Below are 25,395 nucleotides of genomic sequence, written 5' to 3'. Positions count from 1 at the left end.
AGAAAAATATTTAAATTTAGACCCAAGTCTCCAACACTCGCTTTAGGCATTTATATGTACAGGTGCACAACCTTTTATCCGAAAGCCTTGGGACCAGACACTTGTCGGATTTCGGACATTTTCGGATTTCAGAATGGAAGATTTTTAGCGTAGATTAGGTAGGTAGCGCGGGCGGCTTGAAAAGTCTGGAGCTGCTGCCTCCTCCCGGGTGACCGGGAGACTCATTGCATAAATGTTAGTCAGTTAGTTTGGAGGGATTTTATGTGGTGGTGGTGGAGTCGGGGTGAAGGGGGAAACTTTAATTCTTAGTCCCCTACCTGGTCGGCGACTCCCAACCTCGCGGAGCTGGGGGCTCCGTCCGGCCGCGGGCGGCGCCGGTTGGAGCTCCGACCCCGGCAACTCTACCCCTGGCTGCGAGGCGCTCCAAATCCAGCGCCGCCCGCGGCCGGACGTCCCAGCTCCGGGAATGTCGGGAGTCGGCGGCATCGCAGCGCTGGGATACCAGCGGGGAGCGGGCAATGCCTTACCGGGTCGCCGTGCGGCAAGCTCCGGAGCGCTGTGGCCGCCGACACACAACATCGCGGAGCATCGCTGGATTTGGAGCCGCGGAGCTGGGGGCTCCGTCCGGCCGCGGGCGGCGCCGGTTGGAGCTCCAACCCCGGCAACTCTACCCCTGGCTGCGCGGCTCCAAATCCAGCGACGCTCCGCGATGTTGTGTGTCGGCGGCCACAGCGCTCCGGAGCTTGCCGCACGGCGACCCGGTAAGGCATTGCCCGCTCCCCGCTGATTTCCCAGCGCTGCAACGCTGCCGACTCCTGACATTTGCGGAGCTGGGGCGTCCGGCCGCGGGCCGCGCTGGATTTGGAGCGCCTCGCAGCCAGGGGTAGAGTTGCCGGGGTCGGAGCTACAACTGGCGCCGCCCGCAGCCCCAACGGCCACAGCGCTGCGGAGCTTACTGCACGGCAACCCGGTAAGGCATTGACCGCTCCCCGCCTCTCCGACCAGGTAGGGGACTAAGAATTAAAGTTTACCCCTTCACCCCCCTCCCTTCACATAAAAGCCCTCCAAACTAACTGACTAACATTTAAGCAATGATTTACAGATGTTTAAGCGTCTCCCGGTCTCCAGGGAGGAGGCAGCCGCTACAGTAGTACAGACCTGGGTTGACCGTGGGTCGTTTTGGGTCAAGTTTGGCGCCAAACGCGAGCTTTGGTGCGCAGACGACATCTGGAAAAAATGGCCGGTTTTCGGAGCTTTTCGGTTTCTGGAACACCGGATAAAAGGTTGTGCACCTGTATGTGAATTTTATGGAGGTTCAAACAAGCCACCTGTTGCGTTGAGAAATGGTGCTTGAAACTCTCAAACACAATGGCATGTGTCAATATTTAATACCCTTAGTCATATAGATCAACTTTGCTTCCTTGTGTTAGGCAATGTATAGTATATCTTTATTGTAATTTTCCTGAGTACTCACATACCCAGAGGAAACAAAAAAACTGCTCAACCAGTGTCCATTCAGTGTGCAGTAAATTTTTTTTTAAATGTACTCACGGCATGCAAGTTTTATGTTGTTTTTAACCTCTGATATTTAAATATCATGCTCCTTTTTTTTCCTTTTTAGAACATATCCTGCATTGCAAACATTGACAGAACCTCACCAGCTTACAGCGACGCTGAGCTGTGTGATCGGAGTTGCTCGCAGCCTGGTAGCTGGAGGCAGATGGTTCCCAGAAGGCCCAACGCATATGCTGCCGCTATTAATGAGAGCGCTGCCTGGGGTGGACCCAAATGATTTCAGCAAGTGCATGGTATATTTGTATTTTATTCACAGACATGTAGAGAAGCAAACATAAAGTGAAATATTTTTAGCAATGGTTTTACTTGTACGTTTCACTAAAAATGAGTGATAAATCATTCTCATTTTTCTGCAACACTTTCGCTGCAATTTAGTGATTGTTCCCAGATCTTACAATGATAGACGTTTATGAATGGATACAGTAGATAATCTCTGATTAAACTTGAAATAATCTGTTGGTCAGAGCAGTTATCTTTTTATCTGAACTTTAAATTATCATGCTTTTCCCAGAGCAGCTCAGTTTTTAAAAGTTGGAACTCAGGTTTTACCAGGTTAAGAAACCAAATTGAGGTAATGGATTCTGGGTTAATGATGTGGATTTGTGGACTTTGGTGAGAAAATAACAATTCACTCCAGATTGCAATCTAAAACATTGCTGCAGTTCCTAGCCCAACTTCCTTTGCAGCTTCATCAACAACCTCCCTTTCCCACCATAAGGTCCAAAGTGGGGATGTTCACTGCTGATTGAGAAGTGTTCAATTCAATTTGCGCTTCCTGAACAAATGAAGCAGTCAACACATACATGCAACAAACCAAAACAACATTTAGGCATGAGCTGATTGAGTGGCAAGTAACATGAAAATGCAAGGTAATGAACGACCTGCTCCAACAAGAGTGAGTCAAACCACCTGTCTGTGATATTCATTACCGTAATCAAATCCCCATGCACATTAGCACTTGATATTTGAATTAACATTGGGTACAAGAAGTTAGCTCAGTTATCTCCTTCCATTTGTACATGTTTTTATATTTTAATTTGGTTTGCAGATTCAATTTTACATTATTATTTCACTGGTTGGATGTTATGGTGCACGTTATTTTTATCATTTTAGTAAAAACACATGTAACCAATGGCAATATAATATTTGCACATTGGTGTCATTGCATTAATTAGTTAAGAAACAAATGCATGTTAATCAGAGTAAAACACAAATTGCTGTAATAATTCAGCACAGGACATGCAATGTTTTGTGTTGGGACCTTCTTCAGACTCAAGATTCCAGCTTCTCCAGTTCCTTGTGTGATTTAGATCACTATCTCCTTTGTCATTTGTGAAGGTTATGTTTTTGTCCATACATCTTTGTGTGCCAGGGTCCAGATCTGAAGGAGGAGATGTGAAATGTTAAGATTGAAGGTATATCTAACATTTAGGAATTTGAGTTAGTATTAAAGGATTGTTCGTGAAATTAAATATGCTGATTGGGTTTTGATGAAATTCCAGGTAGCGGCATTAGTTTAGAGGCAACTGTATCAATGCGGGGTTAAAATAATCTTTGTAATTTGTTTACAATATGCCCTATGGCTCTTTGTCTGCATCTAAAATGATTGTAAAATGCATGCCCAAAAAGATGTAGGACACTTAGTAACTGCCTTTTCAGCCCTCTCAATCTTTGAGATTTTTAAGGAAATCAAGAATGGTATAAATATTGATATGATTTGTGATTTATTTTTTTAAACCACACTTTTATATAATACCTTATCTCCATGCAGATCACTTTCCAGTTTATAGCCACATTTTCTACTCTTGTGCCATTGGTGGACTGTTCATCTGTTTTGCAAGAGAGAAATGATCTCACTGAGGTAGGTTTGTTTAATAAATTTAATCTGCAAGCTTGCTCCTCTCAAAAACCTTTAACAAAATCTCAAAAGTGGTCGAGAAAAATACAATGCTTCTAACATTTATGCAATCAACAGAATCTTACATCATAGAAACTAGCTATATTCACACTGACAAGCCACGTATTCTTGTTCCTATGCCAGTTGTCTTTTACCTCAAAACGTTTAGCATTTATCGTTGATTAATTTTAATGTAGGAAAATTGGATTTAGCTTTCCTGATGTTTAATGTGTTTTTTTAATGTTTTGATATAATTAATATAAATTTAATATAAGGATGAGAGGTGATTTTATTGAAACATATAAGATTATTAAGGGATTGGACACGCTAGAGGCAGGAAACATTTCCCCAATGTTGGGGCAGTCCAGAACCAGGGGCCACAGTTTAAGAATAAGGAGTAGGCCATTTAGAACCGAGATGAGTACAAACTTTTCCACCCAGAGAGTTGTGAATCTGTGGAATTCTCTGCCTCAGAAGGTAATGGAGAACATTTCTCTGGGGCTTTCAAGAGAGAGTTAAGGGCCTGTCCAACTTGGCGATTTTTTTTTTTCAGCGACTGCCGGCATCATGTCACTGTCGCCAAAAGATTTTGAACATTTCAAAAAAATGTTGTGACACTGGAAAAAACACCGAACGTGATACGTCATCACGCCGCAAATTTTCCATGATCTGATACGTCAGTCAATGATGCCGGTAGTCGCCGAAAAAATGACCAAGTGGGACAGGCCCTTTAGATAAGAGCTCTTAAAGATAGTGGAATCAAGGGATATTGGGAGAAGGCAGGAACGGGGTACTGATTGTGGATGATCAGCCATGATCACATTGAATGGCGGTGCTGGCTCGAAGGTCCGAATGGCCTAATCCGGCATCTATTGTCTATTGTCTATTATCAATACTGTTGTCTAATTATTTATGGTCCACATTAATATTTATTGATCAATCCTCATTGTAAGTGACTAGCTATTTTTGTTGCTTACATTGCATCTGCAGTCCGTCTGTCTTTTTAAAATTTTTGTTGAGTGTATAGTTTGAAGTGTTTTTTTTTATTGTTTTTAACTGTGTACGTGTGGGGGGGGTGGGGGACTTTTGAATCTCTTCCCTGTCCGGGGGACCCAACCTTTTCCCTGTCGGGTCTCTATTGTCGTTGGGGCCTAGCACCGTGGAGCGGCCTCCAACCAGAACGACCTGGGGCCTCCAGTCGCGGAGCCTGCGGACTTACCATCGTGCATCTGGCCGGCTTCGGAGCGTGGAGAGCTGCGGTGGCGCGCGGATGCGGCCCGACCGGAGCTTCGGAGGCTCCAGCTGCAGGCCCGGTGGACGGTAACATCGGGAGCACGTGGGTCCCAGGTGGGAGACCGCTTTTCGGAGCTCCCGCAACGGCAACTTCTCCCGCCCGAATTGCGGGGCCTTACATCGCCCGGCGCGGCTTTAATGGCCGCGGGACTTGCCATTGCCTGCCGGGGCTCTAACATCAAAACCCGGGCAGGGCCTTACATCGCCCGCCGGGGGCTTTGACACCGGGAGAAGAATGGAGAGACAAGACTTTGCCTTCCATCACAGTGAGGAGGAGATTCACTGTGATGGATGTTTGTGTAAATTGCAGACTGCAGAAACCAAATTTATTTTGACCTTCATTTGAGGTTCAAATGACAATAAACGGTATTGTATTGTATAAATTGGTTATATTCATTGGCTCCAAGCTGCTCTGAAAATCTAACAACCGATATATCAATACTATTGTTTCGTTGGTTTCGCAGTAAATTATAAATAAAAAGCATTGTATTTTCCTGGCAACCTGCTGAAGGATGTAACAGTTTGGTTACATGATTGATTGCAACTTTGGGATGTGACTTACGTCAAAATAAAGCTTGAGGGAAAACTAAGATGGTTTATGAGAATGCACTTGTCAGGGCTGAGTTTGGTAAAGATGGGTCTCGCAGTTTTTATACTATTACTCAACTAGGATGCTGGCATGAATCTATAGTTCAACAAAAATCAACCTCTTCATATGTAGTAGCAAATGGATAGAAATTTATCCGAGAGGTTGAGGCATAAAACCCCTTATTAGGATTATAATTTTCATTTAACTGCATTGAGAAAAACCTTTGCACCTGTTTGATTTTGCTGAAGTAACATCAGTGCTCTCTTCTGTTTTAGGTAGAAAAGCAACTTTGCTCAGCGACTGCAGAATTTGAAGATTTTGTTCTTCTGTTCATGGACAGGTATTTTTCAAAGTTTCATTTGATGACCAATTAAAAATGGAAGTTTCACAAACTATTGTTAAGAAACCATTTGCCATTGTGGAGAAATTTTAATATACATTTATAAAAACCTATGTAGGAGTGAGATTAACTGCCTCGGGAGTCAATTTTGACAATCAAGTCCAAGAACTTCATTCATCCTATGATTCTGAACTCATGGAATTTAAACTTTTATAATAGTTGAATTATGTAAATGTTTAGATTTGGAAATTTGCTTGAAATCAATGAATTGAAAAGCATCTAAATTTCACTCTGCACTCGAATGGAAATTATGGATTTGATGGGCTAAGTATTACTTTCTGATACATAGTGGTCCTTGACTACTTGCCTGATGGGTATTTTATAAATACTAGCTCAGATATGGAGTATCTCAATATTTCAGATGGAAGAGCACCTTAACAGTATTTAATCTATATGTTTTAGTGATTTTTTTTTACACAGTTTCATGATCACTCTATCTATACTTGCTTTTCCACATAATGCTAATTAATTTTGTGCAAGTCCTGTTTTCTGAAAATTAAATATGATGACAGCCGATAAATGTTAGCATTTTCTATAGGCGTCATTAACACTTTAGACATTGCGATGACTCTGAGAGTCCTTTGCTGATCATAAACCATTTTTTCTCAATTGTAATGAACTATTAATTGGGTCTACATTTTTAAATATGCTCATAAAGTAATATGTTCAAAGCATTTAGCAAACTTTCTAAGTCTTTTAGTGACTTTCAAATGAGAAAGCGATGCTGCACTAAAATTAAGAAAATATTTAATCTCAAAACATTGGATTCAACAGTTGAAATTATCATAAATTAGATAGTTAGCATGCCTCCATTGAAAGGAAAAGAGAAAATCCTGAAAGGGCTGTATAATGACCCATAATCTAGTTATGTGCCCCAGCTGAATTTATGAAAGAATGGTAAATGAGAATGTATACCTATTAACTACAGATGTAGATTGGTGTAAACAATAATAAGAAATTGGCAGATATTAGTTTAGTTTTTTTAATTTCTGTTCATGGTGTGAATAAAATGGGCAAAATATCTGGCAGTAAAAAGCAAACAGAAAATTAATTTTTTGAACTACTTAGAGGTTTAATTTGATGGAAAAGTAAAGAGATTACAGTTAAATATTCAAATGGACATTCTCCATGTCTAAGTAACTTCCTCGTATGTATTTAAAAATATACAGTGTAATGCAGTGTAGTCCCTGCAAGGTGGAAAGAGGGCTGCTAAATGTGTCAGCATGTCAGTCAGCATGTCTCACATTTATGGGATTGTGTAATCCGACAATTTGCTTGCATTGGACTGGCTAAGCACCTTGATCCACGAGACACAATTTGGCCAGTATTCTTTAATGTAGCATGGGTTACTCAGCACTATGGATTAAATATTAAAGATGAGGGAGTGGGGGCCTGGAAAACGGAAGTCATTGAAGAGATGATGGATGTGTGAGGCATCTTGGACATAGGTAGGTAGGGAGGGATTGGACCAAGGGGGATAGGATAGAGTCGAGGTATGTGGAAATTAATTCAGTGGGACGGGAGGAAGCAGAAACAATGGGTCTGCCAGAGCAGTTCTGTTTATGGATTGTGGGGAGAAGGTAAAACCGGGCCATGCGGGGCTGGGGATCGATAAGTTTGGAGGCCAGACAGCCGGAAGTGATAAAATCTGAAATGATGATTATGTGAGATTATGGCCTGGTGCTCTTCTGTGGGATCATGGTGCAAGGATATGTAGGGGGTGTGAAAGCCCAGTAAAGGTCAGCGAGGCCCGGAATGCCACCCATTCCTTCTCTCCAGAGATGCTGCTTGTCCCGCTGCGTTACTCCAGCTTTTTGTGTCTACTTTTGTTTAAACCAGCATCTGCAGTTCCTTCCTACAAGGATTAAATGCCACCTATCATTCACAATTGAGTTGTTTCTGTGATTTGACATATCCAAGGTTTCCTTCTAGAGTACACTCGAGCTAAGTTTTGGTTTAACTATATTTCTAGTGTAGACATTAGGAAGAGTATTTGCTTTCTTAAATGGAATGAGTGAATTGAATCTCTGCATATTTCAGTGCACTAAATTGTGGTTTCTTTTGATGTAGGTGTTTTGCACTGATTGAAATTAGCACACTGGAACAAACAAGGGAAGAGACAGAAACTGAGAAGATGACTCATGTGGAAAGCTTAGTGGAACTTGGGCTCTCTTCAACTTTCAGTACTATTCTCACGCAGTGCTCCAAGGAGGTTTTTCAGGTACATGGATTCATATCTTTGTGTTGATAATCTCAGAATTTACTCAGACAAATTGCAAATAACTTTAAAAATAATAGTGAGTGTTAGTTGGTGCTCCCTGTTTTTTTTTTTTTTTACTTTTGATATGAAATTGGGTATTTGCACCAGGGTTAACAAATAAATATTAGTTTAGAATAACATTGCCAGCAAAAAATAGCTCTGAAAAGTATATTCCAGTTTTCCGAATATGCAAATCAGAATGCCTGTTTTAAATTTCTTGCAAGTTTTATGTATGCTGATTAGAATATAGAAAATAAGGATTCTATGCCTTATTTTCCTGCCCTAATTAAATTACTTCTGCTTTTTACCTAAAGAGTATTGTAATGCAATAAGTTGTAATTGCCAACTCAATGTGCTTTGTAATAAGCAGAGCTGCAGATGAACTGGCTTGAATATTGGCCACTGGTGCCAAGTTTTCTTTTTTAATACTTTTAATTTGGACATTTTTCTGCATGTCGGGTTATTATTAAAATAGTTACAATATTTATAGAAGGTACACAAAATTACTGGAGAAACTCAGCGGGTGCAGCAGCATCTATGGAGCGAAGAAAATAGGCGACGTTTCGGGCCGAAACCCTTCTTCAGCTATTTCTTCGCTCCATAGATGCTGCTGCACCCGCTGAGTTTCTCCAGTAATTTTGTGTACCTTCGATCTTCCAGCATCTGCAGTTCCCTCTTGAATACAATATTTATAGATATTTGTTTTAATTCACTTAAAACACAAAGTTTGTGCATTCCATTCTGTGATGTTCAGAGCCAAAGTAACTTATTTGGAAGTTCATGAAAATGAGTAAAATGAAACCTTTTTTTAAAAATCGTGTATTTGAGGGTGGAGGCTGGGAAGAAAAGTTGAATAATTAAATGGAACCTTCTTTAGTAAAATAAATAACAATAGAACATAATGATCTGCTTATCCATTATCTATATTTTTAGGTTGCTTTGGATAAGGTGTTTAATTTCGCTACAACAAACATTTTTGAAACTCGTGTGGCTGGCAGAATGGTGTCAGACATGTGCCGGGCAGCATCTAAGGTTTGACTCATCTGGAATTAATATAATAGACATATGGCTGAAAATGTGCGTTTTCATTTTAAGTTATTGGTTACATTTATTAATTGTTTTTTTAAATTTTATTTTATTAGAAGTAAGTACAATCATATGGCACCAAAGTGCCTAATATATATTTTCATAATACATTTTATGTACAGCTTCTTTAAAAAAAATATATATTAAAGAAAGATTAGAATAAGAAAAATAAATTAGATAGTAAAGGATAGAAAGGCGTGAGATATATAGTGTGGGAAGAAAAAGAAAAAAGACGAATGAGTGAAGAAAGTTGAGAAAAAGAAAATAGAAAAAAGAGAATAAGACATAAAAAAAAAGGTAAGGAGATTATTGTTTATAATCTTGACCAACCCTCGTCCAGTCCTGAAACAGTTATTTTTTACAATTGTGTTGCACCATATGATTCCAAAAAGACGACAAATGGAGACCAACTAGTTATGAATTGGTCTTATACATTTATTCATTGTAAGATGCATTTAAAAATTAAAACTACCCAATGTTTTTTTAATAATTGGAATAGGATGTAATAGGACCAAGCATTTGCTGTTGGGATTGATGAGTTGTGAATTTTGTAAGTTCTATAATTATCTGTTCAAGGTACCCTTGATTTTTTTGTAAATTTAAAGGTTAAATAGATAACATCAAAAATATGACTTTGAGAAACAATTTAGTATTCACAGTTGCAAACTAATACTAGATTCCAAGGCTGTTATTGCTTTTGCATTTTTAAATTAATACCTCATCCTGACTATTCTTGTTTTCGGTCTGTTACTTAGATTGGTCCATTCTAAATGTTGTCATTCTCCGACCAGTTGCCTCTCAAAATAACCTCGCCGACCCCCGCTCAGCCCTTCTACGCCTGATAGGATAACCTGTGGTTCTGCTCATTTTGTTTCTGCTTTTGCGGTGGTCCAGCTTGTTTCTGCTGTTAAATGCTACTGAAGGACACTCATAAGAATGCTTGTGGGCCATTCGTCCAAAAGTCAGTTGCACTATTTTGGCTGTGGTGATGAATGCCACACCTAATTTATATTTGCTATTTTCTACAGGATGCTTTTGAATGGTCTTTTATGAGAGTTGTTGAAGACCATTTAGTCTAGAAACATTTAAAATGATTCAGGGAACATTTGCTCATAGTTCTGCTATCCTAGTTGTTGCAAATATGTATGCAATAGAATGGTGCCCATTATTAGAATAATAGGTATTGTATGTTATATGCGATTGGAAAAAGCACTGCATATTTGTCATTGCTTTCCTGTTTTTAAGTAAAACCATTTAATGTAGATATTCTCTAATTTTATTATTTTTGTGTTTCTTTAGTGTCGTCCAGCAACAGCTTTGAAGCGATTTGTGCCACATTGCTGCAATGTAATAACTCAACTAACCATCAGTAAGTAACATAGATTTAAAATAAGTTGATTACTGTGTTCATCTGATTTGTGAGATTGAACTTTTAATCTTATGTTCCAAAATTCATTGTAAATTGGTTTGAAAAATAACGCATCCTGGTATAAATTGCTTGACGCTTAGAGCAAATATGGTTTAGCCTAGACTTAGATAAAACTTGTGATCAATTCCTTTAATGCTCCATGATCCCTCAGTGGTGCCTGTATTGTATTTGATAATTCCTAATCTCTGGTCTTTCCCATGGAGCTTCCTGAATAAAGTGGCCATTTTTGTCGCTAGAAACCTCTTATCTCCAGAGAATTCCACTCTTGGTGGCCAGACCATATATTTTGAGATTTCAGTTCAAACTGTGATGGCAGAACTAAACTGAATTATGGAATGAAAATATTTAAATGTCGGGCTCTGCATCAATGCTAAACCTGTTTTAATTGTGTTTAAATATTTTCCCTGTGTTGCTTTTGGTCACTGCGTTTTCTTTCCATTTGTATTTTCGTACTGTTATGTTAAATGTTCTCTTTTTTTGTTTCAACATGTTTTCAGTGCCATTGTCTGTCAGACTGATAACAGCATTGTGTTGATCAGTATCAATTTAGTTTTAAATGTAAAGGGCAGGGAATGGTTAATGGTAAAACTACAATGAAGTCTAATCTGGAAGACCACTGAGCTATTTGACCCAGTTTTCAGAATACACTGGTTTTTATGTATGTTTCATATGATTTCTGCCTGCTTTTCGACACACTGTTTATTTTGAGGCGAGCCACCACTGATCAAATCTCAGGGCAGTTTGCCAGAAAGCTGATATTTTTGGTTTTTAGTTGAAGATTGTGCTGGTCATTGCATTGTCAAAGAATCCAGGTCAATCACTTTGATTTTTTATAACAAATTCTTTATTGGTAGTCTAATAAGAGGACCATTTATAATTAATATGATGAATAAACTATCAGATGTGTTCTCCAAGAGGAAAACTAATAATTTAATGTAAGTACGTTAGGCTTCTTGTGAACAGTGACTTTGTAAGATTTTGTTTGCTTCATTAAATTTACAATTTGTGTTCTTGTCTAATCTGACGACATCACCAGCTCAGAAATCATAGTGGATAATCCTAGTTTCTAAGATGGTGAAGTTGTTACATGAAAATGTGATTGCAATATTATAACTGGGGGACTGGTTTGGCTTTCTGGATTTCTTTCTGAAAGATTGTAAAGATCACCATCAAAACTGAGGGGAAATTACAAAACAGACATTTAAGATTTAAGGGCTGTGGTTTAGGGAGAGTTTATTAAAGTAATAAGGTATCATGAAAGGAGACCTCTGCAGAAATGAAATTTGGTAATTCCTAAAACATAGTGTGTTGAAGATTAGAAAGCAAAGCCAAAGCAGGATAACTGAAAATTATAAACAAATAAATTGTGATCCGATTTTATTTGGGTTAGTGGTGAGATGGTTATTCGTCCAAAATTTGAGGTTGGGAGTGAATAATGATTTACTGATGACATCAAAATTAGCTTATTTCTGATATTTCAACATGCCTGTGAACTATTCAAAAATAAGTTGGCATGATAGACAGAAAGTCGGGTGCAACTGAATTAGATAGTAGTGGTGTGAAGCCTTGTTTTTCGGAAATACAGTAGGAATTAAATTATACGATGGGAGAGAAGAAACCTCAATTGTTATCCTCATCGTTGCCCATCGCTGTAGGAATTTTGATCAGAAATAAACCGCAAATCTGCATGTTTGGGAAAGGGGATCGCAATATATTAAGATCTGCATTATTTTTCTTTCTTTATAGATGATGATGTATTGCAGGAACAGGAGTTGGATAAGGAACTGCTTTGGAATCTCCAGCTGTTATCAGAGGTAATCTTAAGAAAGTTCAAAATAATAATCAAGAAGGTGAAAAACTTGAAATTATTCTAACATAATTGAGTAATGATTTTCCTCAATGCAGCATTTAAAATGTGTACATTTTATTTTTTCGTCTTTGGTATAATCGGTGATTTCAATGGATGTAAAATGACTTTTTCAGTGCATTCTTCTCTGTATCTCATTTTCAGTTTTTGATTGTGAAAAATATCTCTTATGGTGGTCAGATGTTTTACTGTGCCAAGATCACATCAAGGTTTGATATCTGGTTAAACAAAATGGAAAGAAACATTTATTTCCATAGCTTAAATTTAGCTGCGTGGATTTCAGTTGCAGCAAATAGTGTTTGAAAGATGCTACAGTAATTCAAAGTCACCAAAGTTTAATGCAACACTTACATTTATTTTATCAGGTAACACGTGTTGATGGTGATAAGTTGCTGCTGTACAAGGATCAAGTTGTGAACATTCTGAGACGGACACTACACTTGAAGTGCAAGCAAGGATATACTCTGGCTGGAAATTTATTACATCATCTCCTTCGTTCAACTACATTAATCTATCCAACAGAGTACTGCAGTGTACCAGGTGGTTTTGATAAACCATTCACAGAATACTTTCCCATTAAGGTATATTGTTTGTTAATGAATATCATAAGATGTTATTATCTGACTTTTTATTTTGCTCCAGCAAAGAAACTAAAGCATTTTTCATAATCAAATGTGTAATGCAAATGAAAATTATTATTGTTATACAGTTTTATTCAAATTACGCACTATTTTTTTTTCCTTCTGTCCTCTCTTGACCCAAAATATGACCGTAGGATTGGGGAAAGCCCGGAGATCTATGGAACTTGGGGATTCATTGGCATGTACCTTCTGAAGAAGAGATAACTTTTGCTTACTACTTGTTAGATAACTTTCTTCAACCTGAGCTCTCCAGACTCCAACGATGCGCTGATGGAGAAATAGAAATGTCAAGGTTTGTTATGATATTAATAAAAATGATATTATTTTGAGAGCAACTAGAGGTATGGTTAATGCCTTTTTTTGTTACTTAAAAGACTTGGACAGGTAGAGAGATATGGGCCAAACACGCATAACTGAGACTAAGTTAGATGGGGCATCACGGCTGGCATGGACGAGTTGGGCCAAAGGGCCTGTTTCCATGCCGTATGACTATGACTATTATTCTTATCCCAACAATTTAATATTTGTGTACAGGATAAATATTTTCTATTAGGACATGACTCTCAGGTATTGTTTGGATGTTCCCATTAAGATCTAATAGATTTAGTTAGCTTAATAAAGTTGTACATTTGAATAAAGATGTGGGAGTAAGCTTAAACATACAGGGTGTAACCCCATTGATTTAAATTCAACATATACAAGCTGGCGGCAATGGGCTGACTATTTCTCACCACATACTATTTCATTCACCACATTTAAATGTTCACGTAAAGGCGGTTTTGTTTTTGTGCAATATTACGAATATTAGAAAGGCTTGAATATTATCTACAAACTCTTGTCCCTTTTTTTGTCTTTCACTGATAGAACTAGAGAGATATAACTAGAATTAGCCACATGCAGTCCCATCCAGCTAGAGAATGATAGCTAGACCCGCTTATATATCTGGTGAATGATCTACTTTTGCCCTGACAGACGCTGTATTTTAGGGTATTTTAATATTGAAATTGCAGTGTTTCAGAATCGAGGGGAATAATTTATACTAAAAATTGTATTTTTATGCTTGAATATAATTATTTAGAAAATATAATATTTTAAACGGGTAATGTGAGGAAAATATTTAAATTCTTCTCAAAATATAATTACATCCATCTTTCTCCCCAGGGATGATATTCACCAGAGTTTATGTATTGTGCAGAACTGCCTGATGGGCTCAGGGAGCCTGTTGCCTTTCCTGGGAGGTGACCCCATACGTGACTTGTAAGGAAATTTTCTGTTGAATATTGTGTGTTAAATATTTGTTCTTACAAATCTTGTTGCTTGCTCTATCCATATTTTCCTTGGATTTTGTTGCTACTTCCTTTGACTTGTGGGTGGCACAGTGGCACAACAGTAGAGTTGCTGCCTTACATCTCCAGTGACCAGGGTCTTTCAATGGTTTTTTTCAATAGTTTCTTTATTATCACATGAACCAAGGTATAATGAACCACTTTTTTGTGCATATAGCTCAGCAGGACTATCACCAGCTCAATCCCTCGATTAGAACAGCCCACTGAGTCTGTATGCAAGAGGTGCTATTTTGGCGCAATTTTACAGTCCCAGCTGCAGCTGACACCTCCATTCCAGACGTCCCACGAACTGTCGTTACTATCCTTGCATGGCCATCTTCAGTTCTTGTTTCTCCCGCAGCCGACCCTCAGGATGCAGACAGTAACATCTCCCCGGGTTGTTCAATGGTCGGCATCTCTTTACGTCCTCCTCTCCGTGGCTTCCCTCTCCAGGCGCGTTCCTGATTCCGTGGTGGGCGAGCCAGGCTTGTTGCTGGGATGGGCTGCGGCTGGCTGGGATTGCTTTGGCCGGAACAGCTCGCGTTTCTATCCTGAATACGGGCGCTGCCTGACCGGAGTTTGTACCGTTTTTCATGTGATTTATGGGTTTTCTTCAGGTGCTCCCACATTTCCTCCAACATTCCAACGTACCGGTTTATAGGTTACTTGTTTTTTGTAAATTGTCCCCAGTGTATAAGATGTGAAAGTCATATATCATAGGACTGTGCGGGTGATTATCGGCCATCATGGATTCGCTAGGCCGAAGGGCCTGTTTCCACGCTGTATTTCTAAACTAAAGTAACTAAAAAGAATGAATTCTTGACTATGCATCCTTGAGTTCTGTGAGGATTTTATATATCCTTGCAAACTCAGTTTTTCCTTTGTGTGCAAAGAAAAACATCAGGAGGCTATTTAGCCATAGGAGGCATCACACATGAACCATGTTACGACCTGCTATCTATGACTATGCATTTTATTTTGAGACTGTTTGATATCACTTAGAACAGTCCATCATATTTTTCCTCTCAATTTAATATAGTATCTCATTGTAATGAAATATATGCAGAATTCAAGGATTTGGATCAATGAATGGAGGAAACAGGTGGAGAAGAGCGCAAATAACTATTTATTAAAACAAACACAAAACACACAAACCCTATCAACTATCAATAAAGTAACAACTCAAAATAACAGGTCTCATGCCCCTCTGCGTATTCGAGTCTCCTGTCTGCAATGGCACACACCACGATCCAAGTTATTTTTCTTTCTCTCTCTCCCTCTCTCCCCACCCTCTCTCTCCCCCCCTCTCTCTCTCCCTCTCTCTGTCTGGCTGTCTCTCTTTGTCTCTCTCGGTCTCTCTCTCTCTTCTTGGTGAAGCTCTTTTCTCTCCCAGACGATGAAGCTCAATGGGGAAGCATGTATTTATATAACAATTTAATCTCGAAGAACAACAGGTGATTATGTGTCAAACTAGCTATCCTCCTTGGTACCATAATGTGGTGATTTACGTGTTCTAGCAGACACCGAACTAGCCTCGGATGTCCCTGGGAAAGCAAAGCTTATCTCTGACCTCGCAGGTGTCCTCGTGATATGGTCCCTTTTAATTAGCCCTAGCATTCTTCGAAAACATCTACTTGTTTTCCTAAGCAGGGTTTAAAATGCGGTCTGATAATTTAGCTGACAACTCCATTTTAGCGCACATGGTCTGTTTAACCCTGACATTACACCCACATGCTCCAAACAATTTGCTTTGATGTGATAGGCTATTCAAAGAGCTCAAGATAGTTAAATTATTTTCTGAAATATTTCAGAAAATTAATGCCCCGCTGCTGTGTTGAGAGTGCATAGAAATGTTAAAACAAAAGCACTCCAAAAATAATTTCTTTGAGAATGTAATATTCTAGTCATTAGCATCCTCTGCAAATGGAGTGTGCTAAAATAATTTGCACAATTATTTTAATGAAACATTCAGTGTAATATACCAAGGTTTATTTTTGTAATTATTTTAATATTTTCCTGTTTATATTTCATAAATACAAAACAATTACAAATGTAACAATGGAATAACATCTCCAATTTAGCAGTTCCACCCTGTTGACATTCTCTGTCTGATGACGTTACCATGTGTTTTCATCCATTGGAGAAATGCTTCATTAAATGGATGTTAACATGAATGCCAGGATATTCGGCATTCTTCAGCATTACTCCACTTTGATACCTTTGGGGATTGGAAATATTTTTGCAAAACTCTGTCATTGATCTCGTTATTTACTTGTCTTTAGGTATTCCCAAATTAGTGGTTTATTGAACCTTTTTAATGATTTCAATTGCTTTCATCGTCAGTAATGTGTCTGTTGAAGTACTGATATCCAGGTTAGGCCCCAGTTTTAATGTGATGCTGCTTGGCCGTTGTAATATTTAAGGGTTATGTAATTATTGTTTTGCAGGGCACCAACTCTAGTATCTTTGACGGAGACCAAACTTTGCACTGGTGTTAATTATGGTATGTTGTCAAATGATTTTTACTTTAAAGTACTGTGAATGTTGGGAATCTGAAGTAGAGGTTAAACATGATGGAATTACTTGAAAAGTTGAGCAGCAAAGTGGAGATGTTAACATTTCCCTGCATAGGTGCCATAGATTATTTGTGGTATTATTATTATGTGACAAAAATGGCATGCTAGCTTTAGGTTTTGATTTATTGATCTCTCGTTTTTCAGCAACGATTCTTTAATGCTCAAAAATGCTTATTTTAAAGTATTGATTTCCCATGTATAACCCTGGGAGATTTTGAAGTGACAAAACATTTGTTTAAATGTGCATCTGGAAGCTTGCCCCAACAATGTGCAAAGGACCAAACTAAGTTTTAGTTAAGGGTGTAGAAAGGAACAGCAGATGCTGGTATGTACTGAAGATAGACAAAGTGCTGGAGTAACTCAAGCGGATCAGGCAGCATCTCTGGAGAAAAAGGATGGGTGACGTTTTGAGTCTGAAGAAGGGTCTCGACCCGAAACATCACCCATCCTTTTTCTCCAGAGAAGCTGCCTGACCTGCTGTGTTACTCCAGCACTCTGTGTCTACCTTAAGTTTTAGTTAATTTATATTCTTTGAATTGCATATTTATTTAAATGTATTTAACACCCTTGACTTGTGGAACTCATGACGTTTTTATTGTTCAAATATTTTAATGGATGAATATATTTGAATACTTTTAGATTGTTTTCAAATTCAAATGGTTCCTAATGATGTAACACTCATTGGCAGTCAACTAAGCTTGGGTTTTGTTTATTTTGCTGTCAAAGCTCTTCTTCAGCATTTTAATAGGCAGAGCTTAGTCCTGCCCCACTTCACCTCTCTGAGCTGGAGGGCTCTACCACAGTGTACGTCCTGCCATTGACGATGCAACAGTGGCAAATCAGGGAGGTTTGCTGCTAGGTACAATATCTAGGATAATGTTTCATGTGGATGAGCTTTCATCAGAACAATTCACTGACATAACTTTGCACGTCTTCACAGATGCTGTCAGATATACTGAGCAATTTTTACCGTTTTCTGATTTTTTAAAATTCTATTTTGGTTCAATAAATATATATACATTTCCTCTTTGATTTCAAAACTTCCAAACACAAATAAGCAATGAAAGAAACAAAGGAATCAGCGGGCGAGGAATCTTTCGAAATAGGCAACGTTTTGGTCGCCGGTCTTCTGACTATGTTGTTTAAGTAATGGATTTTCTATTTCAAATTGACCCTCGTATCTTAAGGGGGGTTCCATAGTCGCTGGTTGTTTGTTTTTCGCAAACAGTGCGACCTGAAACATCTATGACACACCGCCAACATATCCCAAAATAGCCTAATTGGGACAAGCCCTTAACTATCTATATGCAATGTACTGTTTAGTAATTGGGATAGTCCCAGCCTCAACTATGTCCTCTGGCAACTTATCATACACCCATGAAAGAGACCCCTTTTAGAGCCATTTCCCCTATGAAACTAACTGCGTCCTTCCCCAAGCAAAGTCAACTGAAAACTTTTTTCCCGATAGTGATTTTCCAAGTTATGAATAAATAGTGTTTATTTTTTTAATTCCATTGTACTTAGGCTATTTTTTAGGTGTCTAATCTTTCACAAAATGATCTCTTATGTTAGCTTCTGTTCATTTGTTAGGATATTTTTAAAGATGCCTATTGTAATTATATTGAGGTTGAAGCCATTTCCTATGAAACTAATAAAATACAATTATGCATGCAGTTTATTACGTTTCAAAAACTGTAGCCAATTGTTTGTTTATGTTGATGATTAAAATTATGGTATCATTTCTGATCTATGCTCCAATCTTCTGCTTTTTAGATACTACAAGAGAAAATTACAGGGAAGCAATTGCCCAAGTCATGAGAAAACTGTTACGTATGTATCAAAAAGAATGATAACATGAATTGGTCTTACATTTTGAAAATATGCTGTATAATTGTTAGTTGGGGATTATTATCACAGGAATAGTCTGGCTAGGGGGAACCTGTATGGGCCTTCAGCATTGCAATTGGACTCTTATTTACTTGTATTTGCAGCTTGTTTTTAATGCCATATCAATGTTCAGCCACTTTAGTTCAGTTAACATTGAATATGGTGGAAATTATCCATCTAACGTTTTTGGCTGGAGATATTTGTATAGGTTTCTTTTTTCCGTGAACGAGGCATATTGCTTCTCAGAGGTTAAGAGTGACTAAACTGGTCAGAATGAAATAAAGGCACCTCAGGTTTCACGCATGTTTTTGAAATAGCGTATTTGTTCCTTTGGTAGACAAAAATGCTGGAGAAACTCAGCGGGGGAGGCAGCATCTATGGAGCAAAGGAATAGGGAACGTTTCGGGTCGAGACCCTTCTTCAGACTGATGTCGGGGGGGGGGGGGGAAAGAAAGGAAGAGGCGGGGACAGTAGGCTTGGGGAAGGAGGGAGAAAGCAAGGACTACCTGAAATTGGAGAAGTCAATGTTCATACCGCTGGGGTGCAAATATGTGGTGCTGTTCCTCCAATTTGCGGTGGGCCTCACTCTGGCAATGGAGGAGGCCCAGGACAGAAAGTTCGGAATGGGAGTGGGAGTTAAAGTGCTGGGCCACCGGGAGATCAGGTTGGTTATTGCGAACTGAGCGGAGGTGTTGGGCGAAGCGATCGCCAAGCCTGCGCTTGGTCTCACCGATGTAGAGCAATTGACACCTGGAATAGTGGACGCAGTAGATGAGGTTGGAGGAGGAGCAGGTGAACCTCTGCCTCACCTGGAAAGACTGCTTGGGTGCTTGGATGGAGTCGAGGGGGGAGGTAAAGTGACAAGTGTAGCATTTCCTGCGGTTGCAAGGGAAAGTACCAAGGGGGGGGGGTGGTTTGGGTAGGAAGGGCCGAATTGACCAGCGAGTTACGGAGGGAACGGTCTCTGCGGAAAGCAGAAAGGGGAGGAGATGGGAAGATGTGGCCAGTGGTGGGAATTTCGGTTCCTTTAATACCAAATCTTGATTTAATGCGGTGGTAGTTTTGGAATAATGCACTCACATTTCCTGCTGACAGTGTCGTCGTGTATATGTTTTAATTTACACGTTTTTGAATTGCGAGCTGCTTTTCAAGCATATACTGTAACCCCCTTGTAAATCCCACGGCACCTGTATTTATCTTTTTTCCAACAGCATAAAGCTAAATATAAGCATAAAGCCCTGGAAATAATATTTCAAAATTATTTTTCACTTTTTCAGATCACATGTTGGATAATTCTGAAGATGACACAAAATCCTTATTCATAATTATTAAGGTGAGAATGAAAATCAATTAAAAAAGATACATTTTGTGAGCATGATGCTCTATTAAGTGCATTGCCCAGTGATTGAACAATATTCATGGGAAGCTAGGTTTATATCTGGTTATATCAATTCAGTTATTTGATGCACTTTCTTCCACGATTGGACATTCTAAATGGCTTTAGTATTGTCAATTTTTGCAGATCGGTTATGGTTTATCCCCCAAAATGTTTATGCCCATTGATAACATTGATGGAGATTGTGTGCTTGCAACACAACACTTGAAGAATGCTACAAGATAATGATCTGGCTTCTATATATTTATTATACCCACACTCCAGTATGAGGCAAGAAAGTTGCTGCATTTTACTACTGTCAAATAAATATTGTTATATATTGATTTCAGATTATGGGAGACTTGCTGCAGTTCCGTGGCTCTTACAAGCATGAGTTTGACTCCAGATGGAAGAGCTTTAACCTTGTGAAAAAGTCCATGGAGAATAGGGTGAGGATGACATTGATAGCTCTTTCTTTGAACACAAATACAAAAGTTCCACTGTTATCTAAGGTTGATGTAACTCAGATTTTGTTGAATAATGTACTCTGTATCAATCGCATTGCTGTGGATGGAGATTGTGTGCTTGTGACGCCATGGCCATCTGTGTCATTTGCATTGGTGCAATTATTTTTTAATCTCAACTGGTAAGTTAACACTTGAAGAAAGCTACAAGATAATGGGTTATATATATTTACTATCCTCACACTTTAGTGTGAGGAAAGAAAGTTGCTGCATTTTATTGCTGTTAAATAATATATTCCCTGACCATTTTAGATTTCCACCTCTGCCTCATTTCACATCCACTGAATAAAATAGTCTAACCTTACTTTCACCTCTGTTTTAACATTCCCCACACCATTTTTTTTGTTACTTTGTTGCTAAATACACAATTTATCGAAAGTCCCTCCTGTAACATATTTCCTCTGGCCTACGATTGTGTTTCCCTAATCTAGTTTTAAATTTCCATTTCTCCTTAACTCTATGATTTCCTCCTAGTTTTGCATTCACATTCTTTGGCCTTATCATGTATCCTCCAACTGAAGTGACTTTAAAGGGCAGGTCATGTCACAAACTGAACTGCAGTTACACAACTAATGCAAGGGGCATTAAAATCTATGGACATAGTTCATGGGGATGCCAAGATGAACTAAAAATTAGCCCATTTAGGTGGGCATTTAAGGAATTTGTGGAATTTCATTGAAACACTGATCTGATCTGATCTGTATTTATGACTCCACTATCCTGTTGTGTTGCAACAATGCAAGAATTTCATTGTCCTATCTGGGACACATGGCAATACACTCTCTTGACTTGACTTGAATTTAAGGAAAAATAATGAAAAGATGCAAAAGTTGGTGAGACTTTTGCAGCAGAAACAAGGGGAAGAGACACAAATTGGATACGATTAATAGTGTTGGAAACCCAGTTATTGCTAAGAATTCTAGTGCTCCAGTACAAAAAGTAACGAGAAGATGACTAGGGATTTTTTATATCTGGAGATCGGGCATATCAACAGATTTGCTGAGCATAATTAGGGCTCTAAAGATGAAAATTTGAAGGAGAGATTACAAGGTGGAATTTTTAGCTTAATATTCCACAGAGAATTTCTGTCCAGTTGCAGTATGCATCCAATAGAAGAGAAAATGTAATGGGTAAATCTTGGTCCTTCTCTCTGGATTTCTCACATTATAGTCCACGGTGGTCTGGGAGTTTTTTCCTTCAGACCTGCCTTCTAGTTATCACTTGCGGACCATGCTGGTTTATGGGATGACTGTGCCAGCTGGACCTCCAGCACGATTGGACGCGGCATTGCAAAAGGGACAGCTGTGGGGAAGAGGGTGAGTGGTATAAATAAGGCTGGCATTCCCTGGAAGTTTAAAGTAGGATTTTGTTGGGAATTAGCAGATGAGGTAGGGAGAGTGTTTTTTGCCACAGGGGTATCCAATAAAAGGAGAAACTTTACAGATCAACTTGATCCTTTTCTTTGGAATTCCATCATTAAGTTCCACTGTTCTATTTGTTTTAAAAACATGATTATTTTTTCAATCACACTATCTGTGATCGTTTCCCTTCACATGTTTCTTTTTCATCTGTGTAAGCCCCTTTAGTATTCTACCAGGGTTGAAAGGGTTGTATAAATCCTGCATCTGAATCTTTCTTCAAAGGGAAATCCACCAATACTTGGGATTAAGATTAATCTGTTTACTACTTCCTGGATAGTCCACTTTATTTGTGCCTTAATGAGTGCATTGCCTAGTCTGAATAGAGCAGTGGTGGCGTACGCCCCACAGCAATTTCTGCATGACTGAGACTTGTAATTTCAGCTGTTTTTTTGGATTTTCCATAGGAAACATATGTAGTTTATGTTGCAATGATATTTTGTAAAAGAGGGTAAAAACTTTATTGTGAGTTATTACATTACATCGCTTTCATTTGAAGCGCGCAAGGTCATGGGAGAACCTATTTTGAAATGGATTTAGAAATGCGATTCCAGAGCTTTTGCTAAGTTACCCTTATAATATCTATTTCCTCCGTTTTCTCTCAAGGGAAAGCAAGGGGGGGGCATCAGGATTTTAGACGTGATTAGGTGGGGCATGGCCAAAAAAAGATTGGGAACCACAGGAATAGAGTGTTGTCAACACAGCTTCTGCATGATAGACTTGTATTCAGCTGTCATTTGATTTATTAACTATTACACTGCAATGATAGTAAAGAGTCAACACTTGAGTTTACTTTCATTTGCTTCAGCCTATTTTGTAATTTCTTCCATAACTGTTCAATATAGAAGCATGGCTCCATGTGTTTCTAATACTATTTTAAAATTTGCAACCATATCTATTGAATTTAATTAGCCCTCAAACTACTCAATTGGTCTGGGTATTTAATTGTTCCGCAGCTTCATCAAATTCGGGTTCACCAGTTCTTTATGTATGTTCTCAGTGTTCAACTTATGTTTTGAATTTTGACCGTTGATGTAGATCAGAATCAGAGCCTTGGGTAAGGCTTTTTGGTTTATCTTTGTACATCTGTCCAGCTTGTAATCATTTCCATAAATAAGTCATTGCCATTTCCACTACCTCAGTTAATTCCATACATAATCTTATTTGATGTAAATAAGTATATTTTGCAATATTGTGTTTCTAAAATATTGTTATTCTCATTAATGTGTAGCTCCATGGGAAGAAACAACATATCCGAGCACTGCTAATAGATCGAGTTATGCTGCAGCATGAGGTAGGATTGCTTGATAACTAAACTTGATGTTCATTGCACTGAATTGAATTAATGTTTCTGAACATCATTTGTACTTAAAATGTTGACGAAATTATAATGGAAGAACATTTGTGAGAATTTAAAGTCTTTGAATGTTATGAGGTATCACCAATTTCTCATTGTTCCAATTGTTTTATGTACAGCTACGAACATTGACAATGGAAGGCTGTGAATACAAAACAATTCACCGTGATCTGTTGCGAGATCTCCTGCTATTGTCCACTAGTACATACAGTCAGGTGACTTTTTACAATTCTTATCTTTTAGAACAATAAGCTATTTGTCGCATCTAATCATTGTGCTTTTTTTGCACAAACGATGTTGTGAAGAAGAGGAAGGAGGTTCTGCAATGTGAGTTTAGAGAGTTAGGAAGAAGACTAAAAAACATGACTTCTAGGGTGGTTAGCTCTGGATTGCTTCCCGTACCTCGTGCTGGTGAGGGCAGGAACAGGGAGATAGGGGATCTGAATGTGTGGCTGGTGGGCTGGTGCAGGGATCAGGGATTTAGATTTATAAAATCACTGGGATCTCTTCTGGGGTAGGGGTGACCTGTACAAAAGGGGTTATCCCTTAACTGGAGGGGGACACCGATCTGGCAGGCAAGTTTGCTAGTGCTACATGTGTGGGTTTAAACTAAATAGCGGGGGGAGATAGGGGTTGACAAATTGGGAGTATAAAGATGGAGTTAAAGGGGAAGTGACTACAGGAAAAGTTACAAAAGCCCAAATTAATGGGAAGGAAATTTTGAGAAGGGATAAGAGAGTAAGGTCAGGGCCAATGGTGATGGGGTGAAAAGGGGAGGTAAATACCGAAGTTAAAGTGTTGTATATGAATGCACGAAGTATAAGAAATAAAGTGGTTGAGCTTGAGGCTCAGTTAGAATCTCTCAGTGTCCAGCTGCAAATAAGAAAATAAATTATTTAGAAGGATAATAAAAAGCTGGCTCTCAAATTATATCATAAAATACATTTAGTGTTTCCTGCAGCATCCTATTATGAAACCAGATAAAGAGACCTTTTACTGTGGAATTACTGTAGAATTGTAATTTCAGACTGACATATTTATGTTCATAAATAAGAACTGATCTTTATGGGCCTGTCCCACTTGGGCGACTATGCGTTCGCCACATGTTCGCGGGTGGATGCCGGGAAGTCGAGGTCGTGTGGAGTTCCCACATTGGGAACTGGTCGTGAAAACAAAACTAGTCGCGGTCGTGAATACAACACGAAGTCAAATTGGTCGTGAGGAGTTCCCACATTCTGGGAACTAGTCGCGGCCTCAATATGGTCACTGCGAATTTTTCGACCTGTCGAAAAATTGGCGGCGACCAGAACGAAGCCGCCATGGAGAATGGTTAAAATTCTCGTGCGGTAGGTGGGTCGGCAGGAGGCCCTAGTGGGTTGCCAGGAGGTCAAAGGTTCTCATAGGTTCTTGTAGGTTGTAACCGGTGCTGACCGTTGAATTTCATTGGCCCATTGTGGAAAGAAAAACGTAAGCAGTAGTTTTCAGAACCAAGAATAACCGACCAGTAATGTTAAATGTCTGCCGAGCTTCACAGTCGTGTATCACAGGTTTCTTAAAAGTTGTCTCCACTCCTGCTCCCTCCTTCTCCCCCCTTCTCCCCCCCTTCTCCCCCCCCCTCCCCTTCGCTCCACCTGCTCTTTTCAAGGACTTACCGTACTTACTATGCACCACCCGTCTTAATTACAGCGCAAACCTTCCTGTTCATCGCGGTGTGTGTCTGTATCCCCTTGGCTTTGCACCGTGTGAATTTCACTCAGACAGCGCTCTCCCCACTTGCCCTGTCCCCCGTCTGCATAACGGGCTGGTGAAGGAAGTGATGTATGGGTGATCCACTCCGACAGTTGCCGTTCCAGTTGCTGGTTTTTCAGGCAACTGCCGGCAACTTGACAGCCTGAA

General features: G+C 39.2%; 1 protein-coding gene across 2 annotated transcripts in view; it reads left to right on the top strand.

Annotated features, from left to right (window-relative positions):
• psme4b (proteasome activator subunit 4b) overlaps positions 1-25,395 on the top strand; it is a 102,795-nt gene that overhangs the window by 34,938 nt on the left and 42,462 nt on the right. For both annotated transcript variants that reach the window (XM_055639833.1, XM_055639832.1), the window contains 16 exons: positions 1,622-1,808; positions 3,347-3,440; positions 5,634-5,694; positions 7,825-7,975; positions 8,948-9,046; positions 10,400-10,469; positions 12,276-12,343; positions 12,762-12,977; positions 13,172-13,329; positions 14,199-14,294; positions 16,810-16,865; positions 18,712-18,768; positions 20,103-20,158; positions 20,551-20,649; positions 23,374-23,436; positions 23,619-23,714. In XM_055639833.1, coding sequence (XP_055495808.1) covers positions 1,622-1,808; positions 3,347-3,440; positions 5,634-5,694; positions 7,825-7,975; positions 8,948-9,046; positions 10,400-10,469; positions 12,276-12,343; positions 12,762-12,977; positions 13,172-13,329; positions 14,199-14,294; positions 16,810-16,865; positions 18,712-18,768; positions 20,103-20,158; positions 20,551-20,649; positions 23,374-23,436; positions 23,619-23,714 — 1,627 coding nt within the window. The remainder of the gene's footprint in view (positions 1-1,621; positions 1,809-3,346; positions 3,441-5,633; positions 5,695-7,824; positions 7,976-8,947; positions 9,047-10,399; positions 10,470-12,275; positions 12,344-12,761; positions 12,978-13,171; positions 13,330-14,198; positions 14,295-16,809; positions 16,866-18,711; positions 18,769-20,102; positions 20,159-20,550; positions 20,650-23,373; positions 23,437-23,618; positions 23,715-25,395) is intronic.

Source organism: Leucoraja erinacea, chromosome 8 (assembly GCF_028641065.1).
Source record: "Leucoraja erinacea ecotype New England chromosome 8, Leri_hhj_1, whole genome shotgun sequence".
Lineage (NCBI taxonomy): Eukaryota > Metazoa > Chordata > Chondrichthyes > Rajiformes > Rajidae > Leucoraja > Leucoraja erinaceus.
This window is presented reverse-complemented; position numbering and strand designations above follow the sequence as displayed.